The following is a 24,035-nucleotide window of genomic DNA, read 5'->3' on the forward strand; positions in this document are numbered from 1 at the left end:
AAGAATTACTAACCTTCTAAAGAGAATTCTGAGTCACCCTTGCTCCACAGACATCTCCTGACGGCTTCGTGGAGAGCGGGGCAGCCAGGACCCCCCCGTAGGACAGCACATTACTTAGGTGACCGGCTCCTGAAGCCACGGTGTGGTTTTCAAAATGCTATTAGCTGAAAGCACGGATTAGGCAAATGAGGTGGCTGCCAGTCTTTGTGTCACAGGGTAGAGTGTTGATTGAAGCATCAAAGGGGACATTTCCCTGAGAGACCAGAGGAAGGGAGAGTTTTCTTAAATGACCTGCTTTGTTGGTTGTTGTTGGCTTGGTTTTATATTCATGTGGCTGTGCCATAGGGGAGGTTCCCGGAAGGGCTTGAAGGGACTGGGGTCAGGTTGGGGTGGGGCCGGGAGGGAGGGCCTGGAGCAGCCCCTGCCCGGCCCCATCTGGCACCTTCCCTCCCCTTGCCTGGCTTGGTAAAGCCACTCCCGAGGAGTCTTCCACTGTCCTCAGAGGTCAAGCAGGCGCACAGGTTTCAGCAAGAGAAGTCCCCAGTCTGAGTCTTTCTGAGACCGTTGTGACTTCTTTCTCTGAGTGCTGGGTGCACACCGGCAGTTGTCCAGCCTGCGTGGCATGCGTGGATGTGTGTGTCGGCTGAGGTGGGGTCCAGGAATGCTGGAGTAAAATCCAAAACCGCCTCCTCCAAGTACACCCCCCGCCCCCCGAAGAAAGAACCACTGCAGCTTCCGCTTTTCCTAGCTGGTCATGTGAGCAAAGAACCTGATCCCGAGAGCCCCTGGGAGACACAGGGGTCAGGCTCCTTGGGCATATTTGTCCTTTGTGCCGTGTCTCTACAGCATTAGGATAGAGGCTAACTGCTTCCGGTACTCCAGCTCATTTTATGCTTTCTTTTTCCTTTTTTTCTTTTTTTTTTTTAAGGATCGCTAACACACAGTGTTACGGTTCCATTAGTTTCAGGTGCACAGCATAGAGATTTCTGACAACTCCGTACACTTCATCTCATGCTTTCTTGAAGGACCGAGGTCTTGCCCAAGATCTCAAAGCTGGTCATTAGCAAAGGCCAAGATGTAAACACAAACCGCCTTGGTCAGAATCCACCAGGTTATCTTGAGGAACCATTCCCACGTTGTAGCGTCCCCGAGTTCAAGGGAAATCAGAGCTGAATGTAATTGTAATCATATGTGGCCTTCAGAATCTCCCACCAGATCCCTGAACGGATCCCCTCCTGGTTTAACAGCTTCCCCATACGGAAGCCACAGGGCTTTCCTAGCCCCCGCTTTTGAATGTTCCAGTTAGGCAAATGTATATTTAAATTTTACGTCCTGAGATACAGAGAACTTCTTATTCAAAGTGTTGTCGGACGCTGAGAAAGAACGTCAGAAGCCCTTCGCCACAGGGGCTTGGATCACGACCCAGCTAGGGAAGAATTCGGTGCAAGCACATCAGTGGTCGATACCGTGGTGCTACACAGACATGCGTGCTCTTATGCCCGGGGTCCTTCATATTCGGAATAGTCCAGAGACTCCCACTTGTCTCAAGGTGTCTCATCAGAATCTGAAAAATGTTTCCGTGTGCTCTCTCTCTCTCTCTTTTGAAATCGTTTAGTGAAAACAGGATTTGGTGACAGAGCTCTCCTTGGCTTCCGTAATTCGGATCTGTGCTAAAATCTAAGATCATACATGTCCCAGCATAGGTAATTGGTTTGACATTTTTCTTCTTTTTGTCCACATCACTTTACATTTCTGTAAAACATCACTGTTGTGGAAACACCCAAGTATGAACTCGGATTCGATCTTTTTTGTCTTCCCAATTCTGTTGAGGGACTGCTGACAATTTGAAATTGTATACATTTATGGTATGTGTACTTCGTGAGATGCTCACTAGTCGAGCTGAGTACCACATCCGCTTGCACCTACTTTCCGGATTATGCCGTGGAGCCGGGAGACCCAGGGTGGGCTGGATGTCTCCACTGCAGAAAGTTCAGGACCATGTTCTGGAGGGAGGCAGGTTCCTTATTCCCATCTCCCTCAGCCGTTGAGGGCACGAGAGCACTTTGATGGGATGGTGGCGGCGGTGGGGGGGGGGTACCCTGTCTGGCGTGGCTGCTGCTCAGAGCAGCCCGGGGCTCTGTCAGTCACCCTGTCTCGTTCCTCATCTCAGAGATCTCGTTCCGCGTGTGGCAGTGCGGTGGCAGCCTGGAGATCGTCCCCTGCAGCCGCGTGGGACACGTGTTCCGGAAGCAGCACCCCTACACTTTCCCGGGTGGCAGCGGCACGGTCTTTGCCCGGTAAGTGGCCGTGAGAGGCTGAGCAGGACCAAGCCATTGGTGACCACCATCCAGACAGCACTTAACCTTGCGCTGCATGGCAACAGGTGTCCTTCGTCAGGATACCACACGGCACGGACGAGGGTCACCTGTACACACAGCAACGTGCGTGCCTCTCGGGGGCAGTGTGCTGCGTGAAAAGTCGCATACTCTACAACCTAGGACAGTCTCAGAAAGACACAGCTACAACGATGGAGGGCAGCCAGGGCTGGGGCAGGGGTGGGACCACAGAGGGGCAGCCGGAGGGCTGGCCGGGGTGAGGGTGCCGTGCTGCGTCCTCACGTGGCCGTCATACAAATCTGTACACGTGTGAAAGCTCATGCAACTGTACACGCCCAAAAATGTATGAGGAAACATGATCGTAAAGAAGAGGAGCTTATTTTCTTGTATGTATTACCATCCAAGGAACAATGCGTGAACAGTGTGTAAGTGAAGCTGCCAGAAACTCCACACGGCACGTAGACAGGATTTATGATACATAATAGATACATTTTAGCAAACATGAAGATGCCAAATGAAGAGCTTTCCGAAGAAAATAGGCAAATTACCAGTCGTGGGCCCACGGTTTTTTCTAGGGAATTCTTTCTGATGCTAAAGATAAAACAGCATAGGAGCCAGCCCGCCTGGCGTCCGGGCAGTGGGAGTAGTCGGCCCAATATATGAATAGCTAAATAGGATAGTCACAGCCGCTGATAAATGCCATGAGACAGACAACATGTGGCCACGTGGTCGAGCACGAGAGGGACAGGAGGAGAGGTTTGCAGGGTGGCACGCAGCCAAGGGACCCTCTCAGGAGATGGCGCTTGTTTCAGCCCAGACAGGTGGGAGGGAGGAGCTGTGGACTCCCCGCAGGACGAGCAGGTCCTCCGTGCCGAGGTCTGCGTGGCTTCTTCAGAGCGGGAGGACCCCAGCTGGGCCTGGAGCCTAGGGAATGAGGGGACAGTAGACAGGGTGGGGGAGCTCGACCGGCCCCAGCCAAGCCGCCATGTGGGTCCTGGGAAACTGGCTGTTGTTTTGAGGCTGGGGGAGGCTGCTGTAGGTGCCTGACCTTTGAGCAGCTACCTGACTTCTCTGTTTTTTTGGGGGTTTTTTTGTGTTTTTTTTTTAATTATTTTTTATTATATTATGTTAGTCACCATACAGTACATCCCCGGTTTCCGATGTAAAGTTCGATGATTCATTAATTGCGTATAACACCCAGTGCACCATGCAATACGTGCCCTCCTTACTACCCATCACCGGTCTATCCCATTCCCCCACCCCCCTCCCCTCTGAGGCAAACCGACTTCTCTGTTTTAAGCTTTAGTGAGCGAGGTGACCCCTGGAGGAAATGATGGTTCCAGTATCCCTCCCCTCCCCCACAGGAGCAGCAGGGGAGGGGGGAGGGGGGGACAACACACTTCTAAGAGCTGTTGCAGTGGCCCAGGCCGAGAGGAGGCGGCTGGACCAGGGGCAGCGTTGACAGTGGCCTGGCAGTGGCCAGAGACCGAGAGCCAGGAATTAAGAGTGAGTCCTTGGCCTTCAGTCCTATAACTTTGCTGACCTGCTGCCCCCACCAAACTAGGAGCACTTGAGAGAGGGTGGAAGTGAGTTGGGGAGAATGACGAGCTTATCTCTTGTGTAGGATTTTAGAACTTTGATTCAAAGTACAGATCGCACAATACACACATAGTACACAGAAGTTAGTTTTAGCGTAGAGACTCTGGGTTCTGGGAAACTTTAGTGAAGCCAAATAGCAAGTAACTTCTGACCAAATTACCTGCTTTCAAAAGCCTGTCCTTTCTCGAATGTTGTCTGACTTCATTACTATTCTTAAGAACAAAAATATGTTCTTATCCAGTGAGCTCTACAAAATCAAACAGACAGTGATAGGTATGTTTTTTCCCAGGGACAACGTGAGATTCCTCCCCAAAACCTCCTGTGTAGACATATCAAATATCCAAATCAAAGCCATTGGTTGCTACCAGCACATGGCGGGCTTGTAGAAAAGAATCCGTTAACATACACAGGACATTGCTTTATACTTTTATACGCTTTTTTTTTAAGCACTCTTCTTTATTTTTTTTTTAAGATTTTATTTATTTATTTGACAGAGAGAAAGACAGCGAGAGAGAGAACATAAGCAGAGCGCAGAGGGAGAGGGAGAAGCAGGCCTCCCGCTGAGCAGGGAGCCCGATGCGGGGCTTGATTCCAGGCCCCTGGGATCATGAACTGAGCCGAAGGCAGACGCTTAACGACTGAGCCACCCAGGCGCCCCTAAAGCACTCTTCTTTAGAAGGGAAACGTCCTCACTGTGTCTTGTGGCCCAGGAGCCTGAACACTAGAGGCCTGGAGAGAAGACAGACCCAGGCTTTCCATATTTGAGGCAGCGAGATCTGCTGGCCTTCCGTGGGGCTCCATGGCCCTCTGCCTCCATGGACTCAGCTAAAAGATAAGAAGGTAGAATTATATTATTTCTGAGATCCCTTTCCAGTTCCAGGTTCTCTCTGATTTCCTCTAGTCTGTGGCACGAAGGTATAAGTATTTCACCGTTTAAAAAGTGGGACGTCAGAAACCGCTAATATTTATATAGCGTTTTGTGTGCATGTGGCTGTTCTGAGTACTTGACAAATATTAGCTTACATCATTTTCATAAAACCTTATGAAGGAAGTGCTATTAAGGAAACTGAGGCACGAAAATTTCAGTCCCACAGTCCCAGCTTCACACAGCTGGAAAGCGCCAGAGCTGGGTCGCCACTTGGGCCGTTGGGCTCCGGACTCCATGTCGTCACCACACATTGATCTTTTTAATCTAGATCCGTAGGGGCAGCTAGTGTCTGAGGTCGGTGGAATTCGTCCATTAGGTACAGATTCTAAAATGGGCAATAGAACATTTGTGTAGGTTAGTTTGTCAGTGAGTAAGTGAATGATGAATGAATGAATGAATGAATGAATGAAGCAAGTAACCCCAGTGGTTACTTACTCTAGTAAGTAGACAGAGAGATGTTGTTTTGCATTTAGAATTAAGAAATGACTTAATTACTTCATGACTTAGGTGATTGAAAATCACTGTGTGATTGGAATTCACAAAACCTCGAAGCCATTAGAGCTAAAAGGGACCTAGGAGATGCTTGAATCCAAGCCTTTTATGTTCCTGATGAGCAATCCAAGTCCCAGAGCACGGAAGTCACACACCGGCTTTGGGATTGGGCGTAAGTTGAGGCATGGGCCACTGTGTAAGCCCCCAGAATCCCAGGAGGAGTGTTTAGTAGCTCGTCTGAGAAGTAATGCGTAGGCTCCAGTATCCCAGGCACTTCAGATCTTTAAATGCACACGGCTGTACATATGTATTTCTTACAGAGCGAGAGTAAAAAATATCCTCAATCTCATTACCAAAGATAGCAGTCTTACAATGTGGCGGCCCTATCCCTCACCACCCCCTTCTCCCTTCTCCCTGCACACACTGACCTACTGTGCTCTGGTCTTTCACCCAACAACAATCAGGGACATCGTCCCACGGCAGCAGGTGAAATGTCCACTGGGATTTTCAGTGGCTGCAGAGTCATCCATTTATTTGATCGTTTCCCTGTCGATGACCATATGGTTTCGAAAAAAACTTTTTTGCCGTTATAAACAATGCTGAAGTGAGCATATCTTCGGCTATATATTCTCCTTGAGGTAAATTTCCAGAAGTGGGAACTGCCGGATCAGAGGAGGGGGTGTGTTCATTCATATCGGGCCACCTGTCTCATAGATGGCCTTCTCACCAGTTCATCTTCTACTTCACGAAGAGGAGAAAGGGACTATACATCACTCTGTGTGAAAGATAGATGCCCCGAATAGAAGTTATTTTAATAATTGTAGCTCAGGTAATTTGAAAGGCTCACTATTTAAAAGAGACCTTTCTGGTAGAGAAAAGGAATTCTTTTCAAAGGTGAACATTGTCTCCTTAATATATTTATTTTGGAAGAGCGTAATGTCTTCTATATGGGTTCTTAAGGAGGAGTGAGTCTGCTTTGGAACCGAGTCCAGGGTATGGGAGCAAAGAGCTCACTGTATGAATGCTGCTTCGTACGTGCGCTGAAAAGACTGTTGGCAGGGTCAGATGCTGACACCCATGCACGGGGGAGCCTTGCACACCGGCCGGAGATGCCAAAGTAGCTGTTCCAGTGGTCTTAACTGATCATGCAGCATGGCTTTGAGATTTAAGTAGGTATGATTCTGAAATTTAAGCACACGGTTTTCTTGCCTGGCAGAAAAGCCTGTTCTCTCTGGGTCCTTCTAGCACGGTGTAGTTAGTCGGAGCCCCAGATGTGGGGCATAAAGCTTTTCTCCTCTTCCCATCACTCTTCCTTGTCCAAACAAGACACTCTCTCAGCTCAAGCCTGCAGGGAGAAAAGTCTCTTTAATAGTAATTCTTATCTATTTTTAACTTTTCCCCAGGGCTATCTAGTCCTGTTACAGCCGTGATGAGAAGGGCCATAGAGGCCAAGGATCTCCTGGCTGGACTCCCCCCCACCAGCCTCCCGTGCATACATAATGCGGGTTACCGCAGTGATGCTCTGTGTCCTCCTTGCTGGTCCAGCCCCAGTCTCTTCCTCCCAGGGCCTGCCTGTGCTGCAGTTCTAACGCTGACTTTTGCTCTCTGACCATCTGTTTCTGTGGAAGACAAGAAGGCGGCTTCTGTGTGTTCAGTGAGCACCCGCTGAATGCCCGCTACCTGCAAATCTGGGCCTGGGTGCCGAGTGGGGACGCCTGCTTTCTGCATCACTGCCGCAGCTGCCGGCGCACCTCGGAGGACCTTCTAAGTAGCCTCCGAGCAGACAAGGGCACACGGGGTGATGCCATGGAAAGGAAGCACGTCACAGCTCAAGCAGATTTATTTTGTTTCTAGTAACACCCGCCGGGCAGCAGAGGTCTGGATGGATGAATACAAAAATTTCTATTACGCAGCAGTGCCTTCTGCCAGAAACGTTCCTTACGGAAAGTAAGTGTCACTCGAGCCCTCTCGTGCTACTTTGCTCGGGATCCTGGGGGATGAGGGGAACCTGCAGTCAGCCCGCACCCCATGAACCATTCTCCTGCCAGAGTCTAGAACCGTCGCCGAGGTGTCAAAGCTGGGGCCTCTTCTCAAGGCTGGATGAGGGCCCGAGGCAGGAGGCGTGTGGGAGGTGGGCCGGGACCGTGGGACAGGAGTGTGGACCGTCCAAGCTCCACCACCTGCCTCCGTTGTCTGCAGCTTTCCAGATTTGATGTAAGGAGCCTGTCTGTTCTTAAAATTGCTAAAGGAATCTTGTTTCCCTCTCCTCCAGTATTCAGAGCCGACTGGAGCTCAGGAAGAAACTGAGCTGCAAGCCTTTCAAGTGGTACTTAGAAAACGTCTACCCAGAGCTGAGGTAAGCCGCCGGGATCGAGGCTCTCGCTTGGTAAGGGTTGAGGAGCCGCAGATGTCAGAGAGGTGGGGAGGCCCAGAAGGGTGACACGTGAAGGTTGTGCCCCTGGCGAGAGGCCAGGAGCTGAGGCTCCCAGTGAGAGCTGCGTGTCCTCACCCCACGGCTGTCCTTGAGCACCCCTGAGAATGTGCTCCCCGAACGGTGGCCTCCTGCTGAGAGACCTTCCCATTCCCCACAGAGGCAGAAACAGTCCCAGGGGGTGCCTCATTTACCTCATGCCCTCTTGGCGAGAGGATGGGGCTAAGTGACAAGGGCTGTTGTCTCACCGGCTCTGTAAGTGGCCCGAGGAGCAGCGGTCAGCCTCCCCCAGCGTGTGCTCTGGGTCCTCCCCACCAGCAGGTGCCTCTGCCCGGCCTCCCCGGTCTGGCTCCAAGGGCCCCGCCCTCCTTGCTCGTCTTGCCCTCGTGAGTGAGTGTCCGGAGGCGGGGTCAGTACTCACCTGGGCAGAGACCGAAGAATAAATCCTCTCCGCCACCTCCCACTCTGTTCCCACTGCCCAGATGCCGCTGCCCGTCCTGTGGGCCAGCGAACAGAGGGCTGCACCCAGCAGAGCCTGGGAACCGGGCCCCTGGCCACAGTGGCGCCTCCCGCCTCCAACCCGCTTCTTAGCCCCCGGGAAATGGGAGTACCAGCGGCGGCCCCCCGCTTCCCTCCAGGAGACTCACTGATGGATGGCAGAAGTACCCTCCCGCGTCTTCTTTCTACACCCGCTGCTTCACCTTAAATTAACGTGAGCTCTGCGTCCTAAGGGAGCACTTGAGACCCTCATCAGAGGGCCTGCAGGTCTGCGGGTTTCGGGATCCAGCCGAACTTCATCTTCGTAAAGGGATTGCCAGACAGGTTTTGCTTTAATGTGGCACATCCCTTATTCTGAATATTCCCCGAGCATCTCCCAGCGAGTCGCATATCTCCGACACGGGACGGGAATGCGGGAGTCCCCACCATTATCTTTTGTGCTAATGGCTCCTTCCGAGCCCTTGTCACAGAGATTTGTTTGAGAGTTAGGTAATGCGGCTGTGCCCCATCGCTGCTCTTCACAGCCGTCACCCTCTGGAACGGTTTCCTGCTCGTGAAGCAGTGTACGACTCGGTGCCACGCACGCAGAGAGCGGGGGAGCACAGCGTCCTCCTCCCTCGGGCCCCCTCTGTGACGGACGGCTTTCGCTGGGGCTTGAGAACAGTGTTGGTCACCCGCGGGGGGCGCCTGGTCACGGTCTCTCTTCCACCCAGGGGGGTGCTTCACACCAGTGGCCTGTAGCCCCATAATGGTGCCCACTCTGCTTTTGCCGTCACGGTCATCTGTGACTGAGTGACACTAAATGCAGCTTCACCCTGAAGACGCCCATGATGTGGGGTGACGCCGGGCCGGCGCCACGTCAGACCGTATCTAGAGCACTGAGCACCGCACCAGCGGGGGAATCTGCCTCCCCCCACGTGCCCGGCGAGGGAGACAGCGACCTAATCGTCATGTGGTGTCTGTACAATCACTGCCGTGCGCTGGGCGCCTCCTGGGTGCCAGGCCCTGGGCTCCACGTGCTTCCGGTGAAATGTTTTCTGTGGCACTTGCAACGGATCTGCTTCGCGAGTGCCGTGCACGAGAGCGGTTTGAGTTTGGGGGTGGGGATCCAGCAGAGGCCACAGCTGGTGCGGGGCCCAGGCCCGGGCGCAGATTTGGGTCGAATCCTAGGGCATGTGGCCCCCACCCACTGTGTCCTGTTTCTGTTGGTGCCAGGCCGCCTGACAGAGCCACTCAAGTTCTCCCCTCTACTTGGTAAAGGTCAGGTCTTCAGTCTCCTGGAAAGTTCACGACAGCAGGATCTGATCTCATGAACTGCTTTTCTAAAGAGCTTCCAACAGGCTAACATTGAAGAGTGTAGGAGCTTTTCCTTTCCAGAAACATTTTCCTGATTTGGAAAGGATGCTTCTCCAACTTGAAATCTTCACTTAGGGTTAGAAATCCAGGCTGTGCGAGAAATGCCACCTGGCTGACACAGCCCTGCCTGTGGGAGGAGGGGTACGGGCCAGGGGAGCGGCCTTCCTCTGTTCCTGCTGCCGGAGACGGAATCACCGAGCAAGGGGGTGGGCGGCGGGAGCCGGGGGGCCTGTGGAATTAAGCAGATGATTCTCCCCTTGCTTTCCAGGGTCCCTGACCACCAGGATATAGCTTTTGGGGCCTTGCAGCAGGGAACCAACTGCCTGGACACTTTGGGACATTTTGCTGATGGTGTCGTTGGAGTCTATGAGTGTCACAATGCAGGGGGGAACCAGGTATGTGTGGGGGGTGGGCTCGAGCCCCCGGAAGCCCAGAGAACAGGGAAGGGGCCCTGAGCGTACAGTCCTAGCTGCTGCCTTTCTCCCGTGACCCAGGATGTCTGAGGTAGCACCTGGCTCCAGCTGGTCACCTGCTAGCAGGCAGCCACAGGCTCAGGTGGGACACCCCAGGTCTTGACAGCCGTGTGGAGCCTGCCATCAGCCCCGGGCCAGCCTCTGCTACCACAGCGAGAGGCACAGTGGTTGACGTGACATCTGGCATCTCTCATCAAGACAGGGCTGCAGGGCTGGTGGCCTTCATCTCCTCCTCTTCCTCCTCATCTTCCTGCCGCCTCTGTCATCCCTGTGGCGTGTGCTTGTCCCCAGAGCACCTGTTCTGTGTCTGCAGCTGTGTCTGGTCTCCAAGCGTGCTTATCAACACCGGCTCGGTCCCAGTTTAATAGGTGCTTTACCACAGACCCTGTGGTTGCTGCCAAAGTCGTTATTGGTCCCTGCCTGTTAGATAACACTGGCTTAGCTAGAAAATAGTAATGATGATTAGCTTCAGTCTGACACACACACACACACACACACACACACACACACACACGCACGCAGAACTTGTCCTAGAAGCATAATACCAGCGCCCCCCCCCAACCTTCTGTCCTCATTGAAAACAAGACAGAGAAGTGAAGGTGTGTTAGGCCTAACCGTGGCCTCCATGTTCCAGAGGACAACATTCTAGAAAGCAGTTTTCCCATTAGAAAATCATAGGTATTTGGTAAAATGTGGGCTTTGTGCACAAAAAAGTTTGGCTAATGCTAGGTACTCTTGTCTCCTTGAAAATATGCCAAGCTCTCAGAGGACCTACAAGGGGGGTGGTTAACTCAGTGTATCCCAGATTTATTGATTCCAGAACCTTCTGTAACTTGAACTATTTTTAAGAGAGGGCCCCGGCTTGTTTGTAAAGTTGGTGGTTCTGAATCCCCCCAGGGAGTACCTGGGCAGACTGCAATCCCCAAATGCTTTGCCTCCTCTCTTCACTTGCTGACGTCATCTTAGCAGTTGCTTGGACCAGTCTGGACATCCTAAATTAGACAGGGGAGGGGGAGCGGCTTCAGGAGGTGGCCAGGGCTGGCCCAGCATGTGCATGCCACACCCGGGCTCCCAGGGTCTCACCTCTGTCCTCGGAGCATGGCCTCTGGCCCTTGCGCATGCTCCCCAGGGACAGGCTGGGAGCTCTGAGTGAGCACACAGCCAGCCTCCGGGTGGGCCCCCGCTTGTCCTCTTTCACAGGCCCCACAGATGTTAGGAGTCGGCTGGAAGGAGGAGCTATAAGGAGGGAGAGAAGGAGGAGCGTAGGAGCGAAGACTTGAGTCCTGCGGAATTTGTTGGGTGGGGACAGGAGGGAGGGAGGGCGCCGTGCCTGCCTGGAGTGTCTCTGTGTCCTTGTCAGCCCTTGCGTCTGGGGCACTGAAATGTGGTTCTACTTCCTGCTGGGGAGGGTGTGGCCTCTGTCCCCCCAAAGCACACAGCACTGGCGGCACGGGGTCACGTGGCGCAGGTCTGACTGCAGGGAACCTTGCAGGGATGAAGCGTGCAGGGGTCTGGGGCTTGGGTGTGAGGTGGGGGGGGCTGAGGGCGCAGGGAGAGGTGGGGTTTTTCTCTGTTTCTGGCCATAGTCGAGTGAAAATGAACTAAAGTGTTGCCTTCCAAAAAGCGAAGCTTTGGGAAGACAGGAAACACAGCGAATGTGATGTCCCCAGAAGCTCGTCTGATCTTCGTCAGCAGGCGGTGCTTCTGGTCTTCGAGGCAGAAACTCAGAAGTGGGGCTAATGCGCATGGCGCTGGTGAAGCCGTCGGTCTGCGCGTTACAGTTCAGGGGAGGTGTGGACCCGAGTTAGATAGCATCTGTATCGTGAGACTGTGAGTCCAAGCGGGCCTCACCCCGTCCCCCATTTAATCACCGGGGTTCCCTCGGTCCCATCTGCCATGTTCTGATGATTCAGCGACCATCATGGGGTCACCCCCGTGTATGTCAGCAGCTCTGCTGGGCAGTGAGAAGCCTGACTCTGTAGGACGGTTGTGTTTGAAAAGTACGTAGGGCGCTGTTACTGAAGGCTTTCCCATTGCTCTCCACGCTGTCCTCGCCGGTCTCAGGTGCCAGCTTCTGTCCTGAGCTCTGTGCTTAGCTCTTGCTCACTCAGCATGGCCTCGGGGTTGGATGGCACCCTCTATCCCACAGCCGGTAACAAAAACTGGTGGCCGCTGGGCAGCAATGGTCACCCCCGCCTGTGACAGCTGGTGGCTGTGGCTCTGGATCCCCGGATCCTGCTGGCAAGCTGGTCTCTGAGCCCACGAGTACTGCCCTGCAAGCCCATGGGGAGCTGACCGTCCTGGCCTGCCCGGCGCATTGCGGCTTTACACCTGTCTCCCGCACAGTTTTTCGTAGCTCCCCCTTTTCGTCTCAAAGGTGACCTGGGTATAGCCCCCATATTTATAGGCACTGGAGCTCATTGATGACGAGCTGCTCTCAGGATGCCATTTTGGAGGGAGGAGGAGATTGGGACGGTGTAGGAGGCCACCCAGAGGCAGCTACTCCCGGCTGTGTGCACAGGTGACAGTGCTGGGCCGTGGCCCCGCCAGACTTGGGCTGTCCCAGTGCTCTGCTCGGGGCTATCGTGAAAAGCAGACACCATGGCCTGTGCAGAGCACTCCGTTCCTTCTTTTGTTCCTTTTGCTATTGCGAGACCCACCGTTGCTGTTCTCACACGGGGGCGGGGGAGCTTTCCCTCCTCCCAGTGCATATCTGCTGAGTGCCCACTGCGCCAGCTGCTGCATGCTCAGGGATCCTGGACAGAAGGACACGGCCCTGCCTACCCGGGGAGCAGGTTTCTACTTGCTCTGAGCCCTGCTCCCATGGTTTTGTGCTGGAATCGCCCCAAGAGCTCTTCAGAAATTCCGATGCCAGGTCCCCTGTCCAGAAATCCCGATTTCATAGGCCTGGGGTCGCAGAGCATTGGGGTTTGTGAACGTTCCGGAAGTGGGCGATTCTAAACGAGCAAGTGCACAGCGAGGGTTTTCTAGCAGGGGAGGCCACCCCAGTGGGTGACGGGCAGTATGACCGCGTGGCATACCTTCACCACACAGCGGGGAGAGCCTTCCTCCATGGACCAGCTGCGGCCCAGAGAGCTGCCTCCTAGGTCAGCACCACCCGCCGGTGCTCTGTGTGCCCCATCCAGTACAGTGCGCGCCCGCCCCATGGGCCACCGATCACTCAGGTGTAGCTAGTGTGACTGAGGATGTCAGGTGTTCGCGCGCTTGGCTCCATCAAGGTGGACAGTGGCCACCGTGTTGGAGAGCGCGGTTCCGGAGGCGGCAGGAGGCCAGGGCTCATGCTCGCTGCTCGCAGACGTTCCAGCTCGTAACCCTCCTGTGAGTAAGTCCCGTCCGAACGGATGGGAAGTGATGCTTGTTCGAGTGCTGTGCCACATGGGTGAGAAATGAGAGGGTAAATAACATTTCCTAACTGCGAATAGGGCCCCATGCTCTGGACGAGTACGGTTTTTTATCTGGTTTCTGGCTGAGCCTCAGCAGACATACAGGAAATGGGAAAATTAATGGCCGTGCTTTTTTAAGAGTGGCAGCTCAAAAAAGCAATTCTTAAATATTTATGAACTTTATTTTACAAATTCAGATCATTGAAATGCAACAGAAGAACAGAGTGGCAGCCAGCTCCGTTGTTTGCACAGCTGAATTAGTTTTTCTGGAATTCACTGTAAAGTCTGCTTTAAAATAATTAAGCATACAATAGCAAGACAGTTGTAGAAACATTCGTACATGAGCTTTCACTGGGTACCTGCAGCCCTTCCAACATCTTTTCAACACCTGCTTCTAAGAAGCATCTAGAATCTTACCCACGAGTGGGGGCGGGTTGTTGCCATTAAGTCACACGAGCCTCACCGGAGGCGTGATGCGTATCTGAATGAAAGGCGGGGTGCATGCGCTCCTTCCTGGGACCTTTTGCCGCCCTGACGTATAGGTCACGCTGAGTGCCCGTTGGCACCTCGGATGTACCGGCTCTGGAGGGACAGCGTCATGGAAGGTTGGCATCGACCCTCAGGGGCGGCGTGGGGCCCTTCCCAGAGAATGCAGAGCTCCCCACCAGGAGCTGCCAGTGGGGACAGATGGGGACAGGGACGCTAAGGAAAACAGTCCAAGCCTGTCTGCTATGCTCAGTCTTCCAGAGCCTTGAAGAGCCTGTCTGTGGCTTTGCAGAAAGAAACGTGGCCCAAACTCACTATTTCCCAAACTTATTTGACCTGAAACTAACTTTTCATAGAATCCCTCATGGAGCACACTTTGAGAAACACTCATTAAAAGGTGAGAACATTGAAGCCAAGGCGAAGGAGGGGACTGCCTCCCTGCTAGGGGAAAAGGAAGCTGCGAACAGGCTAGGGGGCTTCTCCAGTTCCTAGATGGGCTGCCCGTCCAGGGCAGACCGTCTGGTTCAAGGTGACCGAGGTACTGAATAGTGAGACTTCTTTAAAAAATAATTTATTCCCTCCCTTACCTCTGTCCCCTGAGAACAGAAAAAAAAAAGAAAAAGAATTTCTTCATAGCACTTAATAGCGCCTAAAGTTACATAATACCTTTATTTGTGGGTGAGGCATTCTCCCTGCGAGGTCGGGGCCTTGCCTGTCTGTTAACTGCTGTGGGCTGGGCCCTGGGACAGCACCTGAGGCATTGCAGGGCGCCGTGGACATCACTGGAATGGAAGGACGGCTGAGTCGTATCTACCCAGCTTTCCTGGGCAGATAGCAGAAAGGGATCCAGTGGTAGGGAGTGTGTCCCAGTGGAATTCTGAGTTGGAAGACACCTGGCTGCTTCTGGATCTTGGGGGCTCACTTGGGTATTTATGCCTTTGAGAGGGTCAGGTACTAGAGTGAAGGTCGGAAGCTACCTCCCCTGTCCCATCCGTGGCCCCACCCAGAACCTTCTGCCTGCCCCCCCCATCCATCTTCATTCCCTAGCTTCCTGCTCTTTTAGACGGTATTTAGCACTTCGCATAAATGGTTGTGCTCTCAGCCCTTAAGGGGTGTGTGTGTGTGTGTGTGTGTTTCTATTTGTAAAAATCATGAGCAAGTTATTTTAGCACCCTCTGGCTCAGTTTTCCCCTCTGTAAAATGGGGGTAGTAACAGCCTCTCACGGGGCATAGTGGTGCCCGGCACACAGTAGGCGGCTGATGTCAGCGTGAGGGGTGTGTGTGTGTAAATACACAGATCCATCCCTAGGGATCTCAACCTCCGTGAGCATCAGCAAATCAACTCACTGCTCAGCAGTGAGACTACACACTGCGTATTTTACTTAAATGGGCCATGTATAATTTATCATTTTCACACATTATAATCCACATTCGTAAAGGCTCTTTCCAAACCCCACCTGCAGGGGGGCAAAATAACGCAGGCAGAAAAGTCGACCCTGAACTGTCCACTCTGTGGGAGCCACGCTCCAGCTCACCTTTTGTGGTAGAAAGCCGGGTGTGGCGCTCAGGTTTGCGCCCGGGGCTAAAGTAGTTCTTACTGTATCTTAGTTACTCGTGTTCTCAAAGCCCTCCAGTCACATGAGTCAGTGAACTTGGTGCTGCGCTGGGAGGCACCCCGCCCCCGGCACCCGCAGGTGGAGATGTGCCCTTCTGCAAGAAGTCCTGTGTCAGCCCTGAGTTGGCTCAGGGCTCGGAATCTCTGCTTGGCAGCGTGACCGTTGCCCTCTCGGGCCGGTCACTTCACAGCCCTGCGGGGGGCGCAGCCCTGACCTCCAGTGTTGTGTTCCAGGAATGGGCCTTGACGAAGGAGAAGTCGGTGAAGCACATGGACTTGTGCCTGACGGTGGTGGACCGGGCGCCCGGCTCTGTCATAAAGCTGCAGGGCTGCCGAGAGAACGACACCAGACAGGTAGGGCGCCCCTGCCCCTCTGCCCAGACTCCCGCGGCCTTGACCGCAGCACAGCTTAGTCACGTCCAGCTGCCATGTCGGGCCTGGGCTCCTGCTGGCTGCCGTCTCCGGCCGAGCTGGAGCTCCTGGCGGGCAGCCAGCACTCCGTGCATCCCATGCTGGGTGGACGTGGGATCCGGACGTTCGTGCTCAGAAGGCCGTTCTGCTGCCCCTGTGCACCAGCTCTGGCAGCGTGCCTTCCGTCGTCCTCTCCCCCTGCAGGAGGCTCCACCATGACTCCTCCCATCCCAGGGTGTGTCTTTCCGTAACTTCTTTTTTTGTAAACATGTATTCGTTTGTTTATTTTAAAGACAGAGCATAAGCAGGGGGAGGGGCAGAGGGAGACTCCCAAGCAGACTCCCCGCTGAGCTTGCAGCCCAGTCATGGGCTCAATCCCACGACACAGACACAGAGATCATGACCCAAGCCAAAGTCATGCGTCAGAGGCCCAATTGACCAAGCCACCCAGGCACCCCCTTCCATACCTTCTTGATTGATCTGTTTATATCTGTGCCTGACCCTCCAGCCAGACTGGAAAGGAAGGGGCCACGTTTCTATGTTCAGCTCCTACGAAGGTCTGTGAGCACCTTCTCCAGGCTGGGCGCCACAGTAGGGTCCCCAGCACCGACTGTGCCGGGCAGGTAAGCAGTGCTGGTGGTCCGGTTTTCAGAAGCGTCTTTGTAGCAGCCGCCTGCACGTGGGCCTCCTGAAAGCACTTGTCTGGTGACGCCGGCGAACGCGGGGGAGAGGCGGGTGCTGCTGGCGGTGCGCGTGTACGTCCGCATGCGGGGCGTGATGCCTGGAGCCCCATCAGCTCTGCCTCATCAGACCCCCGCGTGCAGAGGCACACCGGCTCGCGGCTTCTCCACGGAAGCGGGAGCACAGGGCAGGCCAAGCAGGCGTGCGGCGGTGACCAGCCACGCCCGGCGGGGAACTCGGCCCAGGCGCAGAGCCCCCTGAGAAGTTAGCAAAACACTGACCCCCAAATAAGTACTAGAAAAGAAAGCCAGGTCCATAACCATGTCACCAAAGGGAGGCGTTTGCATTGTTTCATTCTGATGTGCTGATAAGCCCACAGCCCTGAAGGAAAGACCTATCAACACCTCTGTTTCTTCAGCCAGCGTCTGATGTAGCTTACTTCTGATGACGTTCTCATTCTTCCCATGCCACCGGATATTTCAAAGAAAAATTCCATATTCTTATTCGTTAAATATTTTTCTTTTTAAATTTACAAAAGTGCTAAATGAGTAAGTTTAAGTGGGTGAGACCTTATACACACACACTCCCTCTTTCTCAAGCCCCTATGTGCATATATTACTTTTTCCAGACAGTTCGGATAGTTTTTCCCTTCTCTGACATACTCCCTGGTGGTCACTTGGAGGCGAGCCCTTTCTTGAGCCATGGGGGAGTGACTCGTGTCAGAAAGAGAATTGCAGCCACAAAAGGACCTTCCATTGTGCCAGCGAGTGGAGCATTGGCTTGTCTTTGTACAGTCCCTTTTTATGAGATAGATGGGTGTAGGGAAACTGAGGCACAGAGCCTACCAGAGCCAGGAGCCTGAGTGGGCTTCTAGTCCAAGACAGATTTCACAGAAGGGGAGGCTGAGACCCAGAGGGTCAGCACCTCCTCTCCAGTGTCACCTGGGAGGACCGAGGCCGGGACCAGTTCCCTGGCTTAGATCTCAGTTGTCAGGAAAATGCTTGCATCTGTCCATCCCTGGCCTGCTCACGGGGTGCCCCTTGTCTCCTACACTGCGGAACCCCAGCCCGGTTTCCGGTAGACACTCAATGTCTGGAGGAGTTCAGTAGGAGCTTGCCTTATTTCCAGAGCTGACAGGTATTCCCGGTGCCATCCCAGTTCTTGGGAGGCATAATGGACACCCCCAAGAGGCTCACACCACGGGATGGAAATGTCCTGCAAACAGCTCTTCTGACCCCAAGACTTCACCCAGTGCGGAGCCGTGTGGGGGCTGTTTCGGTAGAGCCTCGATGGCCCAGAAATCTGACCCATGGTTCTGGGCTGAAGATTCTACCTTCCAGAGACAGAGCTGGAGTTTGGTTATTTTTTTTAAACGACCTTCCCCGTTTAGCTGAGGCTTTGACACCTGACAGGCAGAGCCCCTCCAGAGAAGGGAATCAGATTCCATTCATTCCACATTCTCTGTCAAGGCTGATTCCTGGCCACTCAGAGCCACGCAGGGCTGTCAGCAGTGCATACACACTTTACATGACAATGGAGGAAACCAGCATGAGGAAAGACTGACAGCCAGGGAGCCAGAAAGGAGGCAATGATGGGCAGGCAGCCGCAACCTCCCCACGCTCATCTGATTGCCCTGAATTTCACTGTTGGCAGAAACTCCAGGTTAGCGGGCAGCGGGAATGAGTATCATAGAGTCCTTACGAGAACATCCCAGCATCCTGTTCTCCCTGTGCAGAAGGCTGATTCTTGGGGTGCCGGGTTCCTCTCTGCCTCGCTCTGCCTCTGTCCCCACCCCATCCATTTGCCCTTTGAGAGGACCCTCCTCAGCTCATTTTATCTCGAAGCTGCACTGTCTTGCCAGTTGGACTATTTGGTTTCCAGGCACGTCTGTGTGTCCGTGTTGTGTGTGCGTTTGCAGAGTCAGAGGGGAAGGGGAGGCAGGAGGAAGAGAATTCAATTCCACGGTGTCAAAGGGATTTGCAAAAATACTTACGGAAAGGAGCTTTAGTGCACACAGTGTAAAAAATTAATTAGAATCACAGACTATATTAATGAAGGGAGAGCTTTTGGGAGAAAAAAGTGTGATAGTTTTTTTTCTTGTAAAGAACAAACATTTTTACATGGGGGTGAACAACAGGGTGAGGGGGCCTCAGACTTCCTTTAGGCTAGGACGTGGGCTTTGTTTTCTTTCTGGTTTGGTTGATTGATTAGTTAGCTGATTGGTGAGTTGGTTGGTTGACTGGTTTCGCGATTGAGTTTGGTTAGCTGGTTGGTTGAGGTTGGTAGGTTGGTTGATGGGTTTGGTCTTGGTGGGGGAGGGTCTGCACACTCAAATAAGGAGACATTACACCCTGTGCTTTACAAGAGTCACATTTGGAACTCAGCAAATATTGCTTGGTCCCTGCCATGCAGAGCACTGGGGGCCCTCAGAGTGGCTGAGACAGGTTTCTCACACCCACCAAGGAGCTCACAGACTAGTCGAGAAAACAGTCTAGAAACGGGTTCCTCAACATGATATTCTGTCCACTCAGGCATCTCTTTCCCTCTCGTTTGACCTGACACCGTTCCCCTGGTCTAACTGAGCCGAAGGCCCTAAGTGGGAGCGTGGAGGTGCCCAGGCCATGGCCTCCAGGCCAGGCTGCCTTCCAGTAGGATGGGGGTCTCTGAGCTGGCTCAGCTTCCTGGGGCTCCTTCCTTGAGGTGAAATAGCACCAGATGCGCCCTTCTTGTGGACGAACGCACATTCCCTATGGGAGACTCCCTACCTCAAGTCCTTGCGTTCATGACCGAGGATGGGCAGGTGCCCAGAGCACTGGTGCTTGGATGAGGGGACAGCCAAAGGAGCGAAGGGGTGAGGCAGGACACTCGGCCCCTAGCAGGCCCAGAAAGGAGGTTTTGAGTTGCAAACTGAGACAGAAAGCATAGGTTTCATTCCTGGACGCTCAGCTGCCCCGGGGGCTGCTTTGTCTTGGGGCGTTTGGTAACTCCTCCATTATGATCAGAGATCCCCCCACACCGAAACAAAGACTTGGTTTGGTTTTTAGCAGAGCCTGAAGACCCTGCGGACGGCTCTGTGTCCTCCTGTTTTGTGTGTGCTGGGATTGTAAGGCGCTCTCCTGTCTCCTGCAGAAATGGGAGCAGATCGAGGGCAACTCCAAGCTGCGGCACGTGGGCAGCAACCTGTGCCTGGACAGCCGCACGGCCAAGAACGGGGGCCTGAGCGTGGAGGTGTGCGGCCCCGCCCTGTCCCAGCAGTGGAAGTTCACGCTCAACCTGCAGCAGTAGGAGAGCCCGCGAGGCCGCACCGGCCCGGCCCCCACGCCGGCCGGCTGAGTTTGGTGATCACGTTATCAATTATGTTTCTTGAACCTTCTGCGAAACTATATACCTCAGTATTCCATCATGGTCTGAACGTCGGAGAACTCGTGCGAGGCACGGGGCCTGGGTGGACAGCGAAGAGGCCAGGAAAGAGAACCACGCTCCTCGTCCCACAGGAGGCGGCCAGGCCCCCTTTCCGAGGCCGCGGCCGCCCGCACCCCCAGCAGCCCCTGGGACGGCCAAGTCGCGGCCCCAACGCGGACCGGTGGGGGGCAGGGAGGGCGGAAGGGGTGTCGTTGCTACGTCACCGCGAGGAGAACTCTTTGGAAATCTCCATTTTTGATCCCATCGAAATCACGTCTGGTTTCCACGACACCGAACCCAGTCATTTTGCAGGTTTACGTCGTATTCCCCTGTCCCTGCTCCTCTGTTCCCAGCTGTCTTCCCAGCACAGACCCCCTCTTCCACGTGATGTTCTTGCTCTATTTGAATATGAACTTTTCTATGGTGGGACAGTAAATATAAATATATATAAAGAGAGAATGTACGGTCAGTTCCCTATGGTTTCTGTAGGTTGTCCTCATCTTGTCAATTCCCCACAAAGCAGTTAGTTCACGGCCGTAAGGAAGAGGGACGGGGCCCTTCAGGGCCGGGCCTCTGTTGCCCCCTGGACCCCGTCGGTGAGCAGGTGCTACGGGGGCTGCTGGGGGCTTCCCTGCGGCCGAGCCCCAAGAGGCGAGCGGTGCCGCGGTCCCCCGACTCCGGCCTCGGCCCGGGCCCCTCCGCTGGCTGCAGCTTGGGACTCGCTGCTAAGTGTCGGATCCACCTGCTGTGCCCTTGGTGTCTGGAAACCTGGATGGGTGACTTACTTTGACAAACGTTGCTTTGGGTCTTTTTTAATTAATTTTTTTTTCTCTTAGGGAAAAAAACAAAAAACAAAAACCCAGCCTCACAGTTCCCAGTAAGCGACGGTAGGAAGCTGTCCTGGGCTGGCATTGGGCGAATAGTGAGTGTCCCGTGAGCTGGTCCCTGGGCTCTGGAATCCAGCCTGCCCACACTGTCCCTCCCAGGCCCAGGTGCCCGCTTTTTGGTCCTGGGGCATTGGGTCAAGAATTAGGAGAGGTGGAAGTCACCCAGTGCCCGATCAGATGACATGGAGCATCGCGGGCACAAAACAGGAGGCATGTGCGTTAGGAAGCAGATGTCAGTATAACCACAAGCCAGTTAGGAAATAGAAGTCGTGACAGGAAGAGATGCCCAGGAATGTTCCTGCAGAGCCCCCCTTGCCTTTGCAGTGGCCCCACATGCCGTACCAGGGCAGCCCCCAGCCCCCTACAGAATGGCCCCTGGGTCATTCTCGTGGCCACACCCTCCTTCCTTCTCCCCTCCCGAACACCTGCCGGATCTCAGAGAGGCTGGCCCTTCCCAGGCCACCCGCGGCTGCTGCGTGGTGGGACGTGCATCAGAAATGCACATCCTGGGGCCCCTTAGGGGTGGGCCTGGGAGGTCACAGAGGGAGAAGTGGCTGCTGAAGATTCTGCTGGGTTGACATTCTGGGAAGTGCCACTCTCTTCCCCGCCCCCCTTTTCTTCTAGGAAAGGGGACACTACTGGTTTTTCTTCCTTCACTGCAAAAGACCCGCATGTGTTTGCTCCAGGTCACCAGGGTCAGGCATAGAGGCGTGGCTAAGGGCCTGTCCTCTGCCCCACAACTAGATGTCCCTTCTGTGGACAGGGAGGCCATAGCTGGATCACCTCTGCACACGTGTGTCTTCAGGGGCTGGTCTTGACTACAGGGAGGCCTCGGGGAGAGGGCCAGGTATCTGTGCAAGGCTGTTGATCGCAGGTGGGGCAGGAACCAGACTCAGCCCGAGCCCCTGGGTCCCATCTTAGACCCTGTCACCTGTGAGCCATTGCCAGTGTTCGCAAAAAATACCCCATGGCTAGCAAACAGATTTGGCTTTGAGGCAAAGCAAATTCGAGTCAGGTCCTTGACGAATCCTTCCCCCGCACACCCCCAGCCCACCCAGAATTCTCATGGACCTTGTACCATCGGAACAGGCCCACCAGCCTCTTCTGGGGTCATGCCGTCCCTGAGTGGCAGAGGTGGGGCTGGGAGGGCTCTCTGGAGGCGAGCTATGTTTACAAGACAACAGCGTGCCAAGGTGACTTCCTGTGGTGGCATTACTTCTTAGTCATCGGGCGACCCTGCCCTCTCCTGTTTCTGTAAGTACACACTCTTTCCCAAGAGCCCTTTGAGCACAGCCTGGTGAAGGTAGTTGTCCTGTCTGTGGCGGTCTTTCCCACGTCGTCATCAAAGCTAAAATGATGGTCTCTGTGAGTATGTTTTGCAAATTCAAAATATAGTTTGGTAATTTTTTTTCCAGTTGATTTTTAAGAAGAACTGCTGTACAGAGCTTGTACTTTTTCCATTTTATAGATGGAAACCATCCTTGAAAATTGTTTAACTTAAATAAAGAGAAGATACTTTATAGATATCGCTCTCTGGCGGTGGCTGCCATCATTCTTGCCCTTCACTGGAGGTTGGCGACAAGCGTTGGGGGACTGGGGAGACGGTCTGTCTACTCTGGGGGCCCTGCTCAGTGACCATTTCTTTTTTCTTTCCTTTTTTTTTTTTTAAAGATTTTATTTATTTATTTGACAGAGATAGAGACAGCCAGCGAGAGAGGGAACACAAGCAGGGGGAGTGGGAGAGGAAGAAGCAAGTTCCCAGAAGAGCAGGGAGCCTGATGCAGGGCTCGATCCCAGGACCCTGGGACCACGCCCTGAGCCGAAGGCAGACGCTTAATGACTGAGCCACCCAGGCGCCCCATCAGTGACCATTTCTTATCACACTTTGAAAAAGTGTTCACTTTCAGCTGTTGTGCCCTCGTGCTGTGTGACACTAACCATTATCATTTGTGCAGTGTTTGTCATGGGCCAGGCACTGAGCCAAGCCCTGAACGTGTCTCGCCATAACCTGTGAGACAGTGCCACAGGCTGCCTTTCACAGCTGGCCGAGAGGCTGCTGCTGGAAGCCCTGAACGTCCTCAAGGTCACGGGCTAACCTGCTCAAGGTCACGCCACTCCCGAGTCCACACTGGGTGCTCAGAGCCTGCACGCCAAACTGCGGTGGGGTTGGGGAGGCAAATATTTTCACAGCTTTTATGGTATTTAAAATCCAGATACTTGTTTACCAGTTATCGGAGGCTCCTCAGTGCCATCCGAGGCCGGCTGAGGGCCTTCCCCATCATCCTCAGCCTTGTAACATGCCTACCTTAGAAAAACGCCACAGGTGCATCAAGAAAACAGGCCCCAGGCTGAGGGCCTTCCCCATCATCCTCAGCCTTGTAACATGCCTACCTTCGAAAAACGCCACAGGTGCATCAAGAAAACACTGCCATGGCCTGTTCTTTATCTGGCAGTTTGGATGGGGATTGGGCGCTGGGAGGGGAATACTGAACGGGCTGGCCCAGATGAGGTTTTTCAAATGTTCCAGAGACCACATTTCTGTGTCCTCTTTCCCCATTATCTGAGACGATCAAAAAACCCAGTTCTCCTGCCATCTGAGAAACAGAGAGCTCTTAGCATAATTGTGCAGTGTCCCTCAGAGACACTCAGTGTCCCTTTAGAAATGTGTGTGTGTGTGTGTGTGTGTGTGTGTGTGTGTGTGTGTGGTTCCTGCGTTGGTGTCAGGGAAGAGTTTATTCATTCGGTATTTATTGAGAAACTGTGTGGTCCTGACCATCCTGAAGACCTAGCAGGGGAGGAAAGGTTCAAAGCCAAGCAACGGGACAGGGTGCTGTGCAGCTCCGGGTGGGGGCTTCGCAGAGACGCAACTCGGTAGTGGAGTCGGGTGTGGAGGGAGTTTCGGCGGCTTCAGGGGGACGGGAGCTCTCAGGATCAGATTTGCAAAATTTATTTATAACAAAGTTTGTAACCTGACGCAGCAGTACCCACCACCGTTTTAAAAAATATTCAGCCAAGAAAAATAAAATCTCTTCTCAT

At 53.8% G+C, this 24,035-nt stretch overlaps 1 protein-coding gene across 2 annotated transcripts in view; it reads left to right on the top strand.

Annotated features, from left to right (window-relative positions):
- Positions 1-22,521, top strand: part of GALNT2 (polypeptide N-acetylgalactosaminyltransferase 2) — a 183,299-nt gene extending 160,778 nt beyond the window's left edge. The window contains exons 11-16 of one of the 2 annotated variants that reach the window (XM_040624115.1): positions 2,171-2,297; positions 7,210-7,302; positions 7,628-7,711; positions 9,909-10,035; positions 15,853-15,972; positions 19,840-22,521. In XM_040624115.1, the coding sequence (XP_040480049.1) occupies positions 2,171-2,297; positions 7,210-7,302; positions 7,628-7,711; positions 9,909-10,035; positions 15,853-15,972; positions 19,840-19,995 (707 nt within the window). In that variant the 3' untranslated portion in view covers positions 19,996-22,521. The other variant, XM_040624116.1, reaches the window with a different exon arrangement.
- The last annotated feature ends 1,514 nt before the right edge of the window (positions 22,522-24,035 follow it).

The sequence above is a fragment of the Ursus maritimus genome, unplaced genomic scaffold (assembly GCF_017311325.1).
Source record: "Ursus maritimus isolate PB19 unplaced genomic scaffold, ASM1731132v1 scaffold_7, whole genome shotgun sequence".
NCBI lineage: Eukaryota > Metazoa > Chordata > Mammalia > Carnivora > Ursidae > Ursus > Ursus maritimus.